We start from the raw sequence: 10,832 nt of genomic DNA, 5'->3' as shown, positions 1-10,832 counted from the left end.
TTTAATGAGCTCTACCATTTCTTTTTATTTAATTCATCGATTTACATTACAGAATAACTTATTTTAAAAATAAATATTGATAAATCGTCCGAATTTTTCCGTGGCTTGACGCCTTTGACGTCGCAGTAAATGTCGGAAAAAATTAAGTTAGTGCTTGAAATTTTTAAAAGACTGCGTAGGCACACGGTATATTAATTCCGTCTCTTGGCACAAATCTGTCGCTAAAGATAATACTTTGGTTTCCACACATTCAATAAATAACGTTTTTTTTTTGTCAGCGGGAATCTGGGAACACAATCATAAACAGAAAAAGTTTATTGTACAAAAACACCCTACACCAAAATTTCTACAAATAAATAATTTATATTTTTCACGTTGTGTTGACAATGTCACGGACTCGTTTCACAATTGCGTTTTTGGTGGCTTCATGAGTGTACCAATCGAAAAAAGGCACTTGGTACTGGTACTTGTTGGGTCCAACGGGTGGACCATAAGTGAACGACACATGGTCGTTGTTGCCATTCGATGGGCCATAGCCTAAAATTATTACTACAAATTTCGGTTTTAAATGGTGCAAGTTACGATTTTACCATAGGTCGTATTGGAAGCCTCAGTTGTTGGCAAAGGGGTTGTAGTATTGGTGATAATTGTAGATGGCTCAGTTGTGGTACTAGTAGTAGTTGTTGTAGCTTGCCTGACTATCACAATTTCAGTATTTGGGTTAATTCCTTCAGTACTTGTGTCAATTTCTATAGAACTTGGTACTTTGGTTACTCGTCTTGTGGGACGTTTCGGCCTTTTAATAAACCTTGTACTTGTTTCAAACGAATCGTAATATTCGTCGTCATCGTCATAATACTGTTCAGAAGAATGTCTGTTTATTTGTGGACGTCTTCTTCTGTTGGGTTGGTACCTTTCAGTATAGTCCTCGTAACTATCATAGTACTCAGGAGGCGGGGTTGTTGTTCTTCTACGTCTTTGAGGGTACTTATTACGTCTTGTAGGTCCTCTCCTTCTACTTCTTTGAGTAGGTTTTCTATTTGTTTTACGATTAGATTCCGCAGTTTCCGGTTCTTCAGTTACCACAGTTGTTTCAAGAAGAAGGGTACTAATTTRAGGAATAACAGTAGTTGTTTCTTTTGATTGCTTATGCACGTTATTAGATTCAGCAGGAATTAGATTTTCGTAATTGTTAGGATCCTGAGTTGGATAAGWGTAATCCTCACGATAATAATCATTATCATAACCTGCCGGTAATTGCTCACTACTTACAAAGGGAGCAGCTGTTGTTGTTAATGTAGGGTACGTATGATACGAGGGAGGTGCATAATTGTAAGGGTTTTTGACCGGGTACCAATGAGGATAATACGAATGATAGTTGTAATTTGCTAAAGGTTTGTTATAAGAGGGCAACCAAGGGCTTGGATCGTATGTTAAATGAAACGGAAGATAAGACTCATATTTCGCAGTCACAACTTTCGCAAATAAATTTACCAAAAACAGTCCCAACAAAGGTCCAAAAGTGCGACCTTGTGTTTCCACCATACTATCGAATTTTACCGGCACTAAAATTTTTTTCTTACTTCTTTTTTCAAAATTAGCTATACTCACATCTACTACTATTGTTCGCGGACGAATTAAATACTGGTGAATCTTTCATCGTTACAAATCTGTGACTGAAGTATTTCTATTTATTATTCACAAGAGAAAGTGACAATTATGTGGGTATTTTTTAATTGCTACCCTCATGCTAATTATCTAAAAAAGGCGTTTATGATTTTAGAAATTGAAGGTGTTATATATCGCCATCTAACGAAGCTTAAGCACAGTTGTGAAAGCGCAGCGAAAAGCAGAGAATCGTATTGTGCTGCCCTCTAAAAATCAATACACCACACACGTGAAAGTAACACCATTCAAAATTCAATTATCTATTATTAGAATCTTCTGTCTAAGCATTGAAATAATTTGTTTTAATTAACTATGTTTGTTTTTGTTGACTTAAATAAAGAGAAAATAATTAAGAAAAGAGAACAAACTCTAGTCTCTCACGTTTTCGAATATCGGAAATAAATATTAGACGTTGCATAAAGATGAATACGAAGGTTTCGTGCACAAATTACCCGAGGAATTAAAATAGCAGTGAATTTAAAAGATATTTTTATTAAGTAATGATATTTGCTGTCTTTAAAAATGTTTCATTTGTAGTTGAATTGCAATTTAAAAGAAATCGGCTTCTAAGATCTTTTACTGAGAATAAAATACTTGGCTGAAATATTATTCATCAGCAGCTTATTTTTAATAATCACTTCAAAGTAACAGGAAACTCTTAAATAAGAGACCTGATAGATCTCAGCAAATTGAGTTTTACTAATAAAATTAACCCTTCAATCAGGGGTATATCGAAAGACCATCTTCCGGACGATTATTATAATGTAACTCTTTCGTCTCAATACCTTCCTTTTGAAGCCTCTGAAAGCATTGAGACTACTTATTCCCGTAACTTTTGTGTCACTATACATTTTTAACGCAAAATTTGGTGAAAAGTGAGATTCGATAGTTTTAATAGGATGTAATATGGGTGAAAATGGAGAAGCACCCCTTATTATCTGCCGATGCACCCCACGATAGGATAGAATTTGAGATAAAAGGATTTCGCTCATTTCATTTCCACTTTAGGGTTGTCTAGAAAAAGTAAACAGCAAGATAATAATCCTTCCATCTTCCAATTTGCATCATCTCAAACCTAACTTCGGTATTTCATCACTAGTAAAACAAATTATTAGGTTATTCATACTCGGTGAAAGCAAATGAGTTTACCCGATATCTCGTCTTTGATAAACTTATCTCACATTATCTCTCAAATGAAAATATTTAAGTCACACCTAGTACGTCAACAGGTTCGCGTTTACAATGGTGCATCCGAGTGAATTATTTCGAACAAATTCAATCGAGGAAAGAACCTTTTCCGCTCCGCGAAACGCAGTAGACGAAAACCAGTTAGACTGCGGTTTAACAAATTTACCAATTTTAAAACGATGTTGCAATTTAGAAAGATTAGCCACACCAAAAGTGTTTCTAGTATTTTTATCACTTGTAGGACTTTTACAAGGGATCACAATTAAGTATTTCCGTGAAACGTCGAAATTCTGGGGAGAGCATTACAATATTTCACAAAATAACATTGGTAAGTACAATAATAAAAAAATTCATTGTCATAATAACCAATTTTAGAATGGCTAATTTATACCAATGAATTTTTTGTCGGACTCTGTGCCTTGTTAGTGGCCTATTATGGTAACAGGATACACAGAATATCATGGATTGGCGGTTTGACGATTTTCCAAGCCGTTTCATCTGGGATTTTAGTGATACCAGAAATTTATCGGAAAAATTACAARGAAACGAAAGAAATGCCAGGTGGATTGATTATTGTCAATAACAGAGAATTTTATTTCAAATTTTAGGACCCGCTTTGTGTTCAAAAGAAAATACAAGAGGAATAACTGATAATGAATTTGAAGTCAATTACATAGCATTGGTTGTTTTGTGTATTTTTCAAATGTTTTTTGCTATGGTTTCTGTTTCATTTATATCACACGGTATAACATATTTGGATGATAACACATCACACCGGAGTAGTCCACGATATATAGGTAATTATATCAAAATAAAAATAAGTAAAACAACGTCAATTAACTCTTTTATCAGCAATTGCATTATCTTGTAAGGAATTAGGCCAACAAGTCGGACTATATCTATCATGGATTCCTACCGTTTCAACGATTAGTCAAATTTTTATTCACCCAGGTTTTATTTCTATAATTAATTACTMTTAACTATTTTGTGTTTTTTTAGTTTGGCTTTCTATAGCTTCTGTGACTTTTATTTCAGGTGTCTTAATTTCAATGTTTCCAAAATATATGCCTTCAACTTTGATACGAGCAATGTCGGCATCGATTGTTGATCTTGCATCTGGGCATCAAACTGTGCGTCAAAAACCAATCATTGATGGGTTTTTCAAAACWTTYTTTCGTCTATTAAAAAATCCTATTTTAATGGTCAACATCTCRAGRATAATGATAATGGAGTCGGGACTTATCAATTTCAATATTTTCGAAAAATATTTCAATCAATCTCGTTTTCAAATTTCGTACGACAACGATACATCATATACTCAGATTACAACAAATGTTTTGAAACAACCTTTAGTGGCATTGTCAATGATTGCTTCCGGATTGCTAACTGCCAAAGCTTCAACTTCAAAATCTTTGGCCAAATGGAACATCGCTGCAATAATACTTGTTGTCATATTTTTTGGAAGTACAGCGTTTTTAAAGTGTGATCCTACAACCAAATATGAGGATCTTCTTGATAAAAATATGTGTAAAAGGTGTAATTGCACATTTAATAATTTTGAACCAGTTTGTATCAAAACAAAAACATATTATTCGCCGTGTTGTGCTGGTTGTCAGAGTGTCACAACTAAAAACTCTAGAAAGGTAATGCTAATTTTTTGCTATGGAATGCTAATTTTTTTCTAGGTTTATACTAATTGTTTCTTGGGATTGGAAGCTGCTGAAGGTCCTTGTGATCAAACAAATTGTGACTTATTTTACGCCTTGTCTCAAGCAAATCGAGTCATTACAACAGCGCTACTTGCATCGACAATTGTAACAAACATAATAATAAATATGAGATGTATTTTACCAAGGGATAAAGCAATGGCGTTAGGTCTTGAAGCGACTTTTTCTAGTCTAGTTCCTTATTTACCTGTGAAAGCAATTTACGGAGCTGTGGCAGGTATTGTAAAAAAATATGATTTCTTGTTGTATCTTACTTTTTTAGAACACTACTGTATTTATCGTGAAAATAATGTGTGTAAGCTATACTCGAAAAGCTATGCGACGTTTTTATCTCTGTGTTCGATGGGTTTTATGATTCTTTCTTTACTCTTGGCAATTGTTGTTTTAATTCTTTTAAAATTGAAACCTTTGGATTATAAGGAGGAAGATGAAGATGATGTTCCTGTTGAACTTGAAGAGGTGCATAGACCAGTTGAGGGAGAAAGATTAATGAGTGAAGAGGGACAAGATGAGGTTGATTCAGGTGTACATCGGAAAACTGGTTCAGCAAATTCAGTTAACAGTATGCCTGAGTCACTTTTAGATATGGAAAATGTTGGTGATGATCATGATTCGATCGATTCGGCTCCTTATTTAGATGAGACACAAGAGCGATTAAAACAAAATAGGATACTAGAGAGCAATTTGTGATTTATTTACAAGGTCTAATCTAAAGATTTGAGAGGAGAAAACATAACTGGGCACTTGTTAACTAGCTAAATCTTCTAGTTCAAGTTCAATTTCTTCGTCAAATATTTTTAATCCTTTGACAAAAAACCAGACGCCAGCATCGAAGAGTGTTCCAATCAGAACGAATGTCGCCGCTGTGAAATTCATTGTGTATCTTAAGGTTTTTCCATTATATAACCAACAGTTTCCATTTCCGGTACAAGTCTTTCCCCACACCAGACAGGCCTTATCTGGAAAGAATTCTTAAAGTGACAACGTTCTATATCGCTCTCTATTATTTGTCTTACCTAAGATTATTCCGAAAAGGATGGGTGAGGGAACGAAAGCACAAAGACTCATTAGCATCAAACCGAAACCCATTGCTACGGGTTTATCCTTCTCCTCCACGCACCTAAAAACTTAATCAATGAGATCTGTAGTAGAATTTGTAATAAAAAATCAAAACCAATTTTGTTTATTAATAATCACCTCACTGTAACTAAAAAATTCGACGCCCGTCCAGTRGCCCCACTAAACTTCAAAAGACAGACAACAATTAGAAAAATGTAAAATTTCGATAAACAATCCACGGAGCAATTTCCCGGCGTCGCAAACCCGCCTTCGTGAAATGTGTGATTAAAATCCACCAAATAAGTTTGATTCGTTAGGATGCAAGAACAATCGGAAAAGATCTCGGTCCCATTGATTTTCCTTGACTGTCTACAACCAGCATGACACGCTGATATAAAAGTCGTCGTCCCATCTTGCGAACACACAGGATTGTATTTTACATAATCACAAAAGCAATGCGAATTACATTCAGTTACTGGATTTAATCTAAAACAAATGCTCTTTATTTACTAGCATGCTATAAATTATCGCTAATTAACAGATAATCGGGTGCGAACTTGAATTTGTTAGATAAATAACGGATTATTTTCCACCCAGTYCACACACTACTCAAAATCTAAATTGATTGAAATGAATAATTTAAATATTTGCACTAACGCCACTTGGCATTCCAAAGTTTGTGCATTAACAGTAATTAGTAACGCAGGGTAAAGCTCGCTAAGTTGTCTTATGTGTAAACCATGCTCTCAGAGTGCTTAATTTACTCAGAAAATTGTTCAAATTGATGATTTAAAATGAATTAAAGCTTGTCATTAGTGAATGATGAAAACTATTAATAATTATTGTTCCTTACTCTCCGTTTGGTAGTAAAGGAGCTCTGTTGTCATTTTCAGCACATCCTAAGTAAGCATATGAAACAATACCAAGAACTGAAATCGCTCCCACAATTACGTTCCAAGCCGCTAAGTATCGTGCACGTGGCTTATACTTGGAAATAATAAGTCCTGATAGTAGAATACCAATTGCTGAAAATACGAGACCGGCACTTCCTGTTATCAAACTAGATGCAGAAGCTGATTGACGATATTGCGTTTCTATGTACTTCGGTAAAAAAATCCAATACGGCATGTATCCCAAGAAATAGAAAATTGCCGCAAAATTATTCAACATTAGAGTCGGATTGTAAATTAGACGTTTAAAAGTCACCAACATATCTGAAATATAAAAATTGCATTTTGTTAAAAATCTAGACATCACCTTTAAACGATGTTGGTAATTCTGGTTCCGGTTCAAATTTTTCATTAACTTTAGATATTTGTTTTTTGAGTAACTCTTTTCGTACAGCTGCTCGTGGAAGAGTTTTAGGAAACAAGGCGAGCAAAGATGCAAAAATGAAAATCACTATAGCTAAAATTATCCAACCAAGCCACCAAGCACCTAACCATCGAGGGTCATTATTGTCTATAGTTGGTGTCAAACTTGGCGAAATGTACAATTTTAGACAAAACGAAGCCAAACCATACCCAACCGCAGGACCCAACATTCGAATAAAATACGAAAAACCTTCAAAATAATTAAAAATCTTCAGAGTGCGTTGTGTTTCTTACTGAACAAAGCTGGTGTTTTGGATTTCTTGATGTTGTCATCCATGTAGGAGACACCAAGAGTGTAGTAGAGTGATCCTCCAATTCCAGATATAAACTGTGCAATAAAGAGAATTAACTGAGGCGAGTAATTCCCTCCTTCCATCTCGCAATCAGATGTGGTCGAATTTTTTCGGTGACATAAAGCTTTCTTTTGCACACGATCTAGAGCGTCAATGGTGGAATTGCGATCGTGGGTTCGGTATTCCACCGTGAGTGTGAGAGCGTCGGATCCAGCTCCACAAAGAAAGTGAGGCAATGCCGTTAAAAGACAAAAAAGGACCACAGTATACATCCCAAGAGCCATCCACCTCGGTCTATGCCCTCTCCCGGCGTAGTAACTCAGAATTACGGAGACAAATAACTGACTTAAGTCATTTCCAACGGTAATTATGCCTATAACATAGAAAAATGAATGAAGGAATTCGATATTTCGCCTCGAATTACACCAAAAGCAAAACGTCTCTTTAATAATAGAATTAGCGGTCGGCTCATGGTGAAACATTAAATACTTTAAGGAGATTTTGATAAAACATTTGGTTTTCTGTGTGTAAATTTGACAGTTTCATTATTTGTTCGAAAAAATAGACATCCCACTGGAATGGTGTGATCGTAATTGAAACATTAAGCACATTAAATTTTAGTGTGGGAAAAGCAACTTGCACAAGAGACGCATTAAATTTACCTGTTGTTCTGCTTGGTATTTTAAATCTTTTTTCCAGTGTTGTAATAGTACCATTAAAATAGGCATATGCTGCTGAAAATACACATCCTAGTAATCCATACAAGAAGACATAAGCTTTCTTATTTGCGAATCTTTGGAGCCAAGGTCCTTTCAAAAACCAAATACCACAAGTGGTGTCCTCGGTTAATCTAACATCATAAGTGCGTTTATGATTTGTTTTAGACGATATTTTTCGATGATTTGATTCCATTCTTGGCTAAATAGACAATGTTTCTTAAAATATCACTTGAATCTTTAACAGTTAAGGACTATGCACCCAATTTATAACATTACTGAGTTTCCTATCGTCTATCAAGTGACATCTACAATAATAAAAACAACGAGCGTAGTGAAAATTAGTTATTATACATTAACTTTACGAATTATTAATTGCGTGCATATTTAATTGTCAACATTATACTAACCTTTGCAATTACTACAATTTTCTTATAGTAATAGTTTTCTCAACATGTTGGTGAATCTGGAACGTTTACATACAAACAACACTATTTGAACACACTAATGCATTAAGTAGTTCGCTAGTTTAGGGTCTATTCATTCATCAACATTGTGGTCAATCAGCAACGCTGCGCTGCCTCTATCGTGCAGCCAAAGACGTAAGAAACGTACTTTCATTATTCAATTATTTTCAGCTTTTCGTCTATTTATACAACGCTTTGAAACTTAGTTAACTTGAATTGTAATTAAACTCTTTATTTGGTTGATTTTATTAAGAAAAAGACGGGGTGTTGTTGTTTAATTAACTTTATTGAGCTCAACTCGTACAAAAGTAGTAGCATTTTCCAATCGTTAAAAATGTTGAATTTAACGTAAAGTATGTGGTGGTGAAGATTTGGTGTAGAAGTGAGGAGGATTTGGTGTGAAATTACGGGTGAAAGAAGTAATTTGGTTGTTTTAAATTTGCGCAGTGTCGCGCACTTAAAAAGATATAAATTCGTTGTATCGAGGTTTACGTTGGGGTCTAAGGTAAGGCGTATTCTTAGTCTTTCAATAAAAGGGTGGAATATAAGGAATTAAAAATAAATGGAAACTTTTTCCATAAGTCCCGTTAGATTACAAATAATGAAAGCTCGGCTCGCATTGCGTTTAGAGTTTTAATAGTCTTATGGCACATCGCGTGGAATTAGTCGGCATGGCAGAAGTATCTTGGTATCTCGGGAATATTTATTCGTTTTTCCAAACGACTCGGTCCGAGACAATGCCGGAGCTAAGGACGAGAGGACGCGCCGAGGACGCGCTCGTGATTTCGCTTTAATCCTCGTATAATGGTTGTGTAATTCTTCCAACTCGGATCCGGCAACGGCAACTCTTTCGTTGATCGTCTAATGTATTCAGAAAGCATTCCGGTTCGCGGCCGTCGATTTGTTCCGGTTGCTTAATATTTTTAACAGTCTCGCATTTAGACGCCGTATCAGGGGTCGAGGATTAAAATGTAATAACTTCGCTGCACGCTGAAATTACATTTTTAATTTGAATAACTTATTTTTCGTGTTGATTTAAGCATTTGCGAGGCACTGAGCCTGCTAAGACGTGCCGTCGCGGTAAAAATTGCGATTCTCAACTAAAGCTAAATGTATAATGGTGAAGATTGGAGCTTAAAAATTATAATGGGCTGAAGGGGGCTAAATGATGACTAGGCCCTAGTCTGGACGCCCTGGACGCCCGAATATCGGCTCGCCTGAAATCTGATCACGTCTTCGTCCTGATCCAGGCACGTAATGAAAAATTGCACGTTCGTTAACGAAGGTGAACAAGTAAAACGACTCTCACGAAAACTAAACGAGATTCACACTCATTTACCTACCCCAAAAAATACAAATTATAGGAAAATCTCAGGGGTCGCCACTCTCCGTTTAATCGTATTTGCTGCAAGATTAAACGACCACCGCCGCCACCACTACTACCACCCCTTATTTTCGCGGTACTCGCAAAGGATGCAGTCAATTACTAAAGTGGCTGCCACATGATTGGATATAGATTCGGTGCGGCTTTGATGCTCAACAAGAAGCATTTTTATTCCTCTCGAGTGGAAATTTTGTAATTTACCTTTCGCAATGGCTATGTCTGTTTATGTCAACTAACTCTAGTAAAGTAAATATTAGTCAGTATACCCGGTATAGGACTTTATTAACAAAATTAACCTACCGCTTTGCATCACACACAAGCGAATCAAATCACTAAGGCATTACTGCCAACAGATCATTTCAAATAGTCCAAACCAACACAAATACTATCACACTACTTCTTTTATCTACTCTAATTAAACCACATTAAACAAATTATTAATTACACACCAATTACTTCATTTCCAAATTATTATAAGCAATTTTGTCTAAATGATTCATGTTCATGGTATTAACATACTTCGATAATTTACAGTAACACTGATTTTTTTATATATAGCGTACAAATCAGGCTTTTTACCATGAAATATTTTATATTATATTCATTTTACAAAACATTTGCGAGTTCAATATTTTCAAAACATTTGAGAATTTGATAGTGTAATTTTACACGGAGGCGAGCGGCTAAGCCGCGAGCCTCCCATAATTCTCACAAAGTATTTCCGAATTTGATAGTGTAATTTTTTCACGTCATTTCTGTTCGTCTTTCGTCTAGTTGTCTATCGTCTATTTGTCTATTCGTCTATTTGTCTATTCGTCTATTCGTCCATTCATGTATTTGTCTATTCGTCTATTCATCTGTTCGTCTATTCGACTTTCGTCTATTCGTCTTTCGTCTATTCGTCTTTCGTCTATTCGTCTTTCGTCTATTCGTCTTTCGTCTATTCGTCTTTCGTCT

The 10,832-nt window shown here is 35.4% G+C and overlaps 3 protein-coding genes across 6 annotated transcripts; 1 reads left to right on the top strand and 2 right to left on the bottom strand.

Annotated features, from left to right (window-relative positions):
• Positions 1-300: 300 nt before the first annotated feature.
• LOC123006584 lies at positions 301-1,658 on the bottom strand. Of its 2 annotated transcripts, XM_044401173.1 has the most exons (3): positions 1,612-1,658; positions 591-1,565; positions 301-537 (listed from the first exon to the last, which is right to left on the bottom strand). In XM_044401173.1, exons 2-3 carry the CDS (start codon positions 1,543-1,545, stop codon positions 371-373), a joined length of 1,122 nt encoding a protein of 373 aa, XP_044257108.1. In that variant the 5' UTR covers positions 1,546-1,565; positions 1,612-1,658; the 3' UTR covers positions 301-370. The 2 variants fall into 2 exon arrangements, with proteins under 2 accessions (XP_044257108.1, XP_044257107.1); XM_044401172.1 differs by having other exon boundaries at positions 301-549; positions 591-1,652.
• Positions 1,659-2,887: 1,229 nt separating this feature from the next.
• On the top strand, positions 2,888-5,745 carry LOC123006085 (solute carrier organic anion transporter family member 74D-like). Of its 2 annotated transcripts, XM_044400253.1 has the most exons (8): positions 2,888-3,184; positions 3,232-3,417; positions 3,465-3,653; positions 3,709-3,807; positions 3,856-4,499; positions 4,542-4,800; positions 4,846-5,106; positions 5,167-5,745. In XM_044400253.1, exons 1-8 carry the CDS (start codon positions 2,911-2,913, stop codon positions 5,271-5,273), a joined length of 2,019 nt encoding a protein of 672 aa, XP_044256188.1. In that variant the 5' UTR covers positions 2,888-2,910; the 3' UTR covers positions 5,274-5,745. The 2 variants fall into 2 exon arrangements, with proteins under 2 accessions (XP_044256188.1, XP_044256187.1); XM_044400252.1 differs by having other exon boundaries at positions 4,846-5,745.
• LOC123006086 (solute carrier organic anion transporter family member 74D) lies at positions 5,260-8,550 on the bottom strand. Of its 2 annotated transcripts, none has more exons than XM_044400257.1 (8): positions 8,435-8,550; positions 7,971-8,226; positions 7,250-7,681; positions 6,900-7,205; positions 6,496-6,856; positions 5,781-6,128; positions 5,600-5,703; positions 5,260-5,542 (listed from the first exon to the last, which is right to left on the bottom strand). In XM_044400257.1, exons 2-8 carry the CDS (start codon positions 8,218-8,220, stop codon positions 5,331-5,333), a joined length of 2,013 nt encoding a protein of 670 aa, XP_044256192.1. In that variant the 5' UTR covers positions 8,221-8,226; positions 8,435-8,550; the 3' UTR covers positions 5,260-5,330. The 2 variants fall into 2 exon arrangements, with proteins under 2 accessions (XP_044256192.1, XP_044256189.1); XM_044400254.1 differs by having other exon boundaries at positions 7,971-8,332; positions 8,435-8,546.
• Positions 8,551-10,832: the final 2,282 nt, after the last annotated feature.

This window comes from Tribolium madens, unplaced genomic scaffold, assembly GCF_015345945.1.
Source record: "Tribolium madens isolate multiple individuals breed KSU strain unplaced genomic scaffold, Tmad_KSU_1.1 Scaffold_2;HRSCAF=44;Tcas5.2_LGX, whole genome shotgun sequence".
Lineage (NCBI taxonomy): Eukaryota > Metazoa > Arthropoda > Insecta > Coleoptera > Tenebrionidae > Tribolium > Tribolium madens.
The sequence above is the reverse complement of the archived record's forward strand: the minus strand, read 5'-3'. Positions and strand labels throughout refer to the sequence as shown.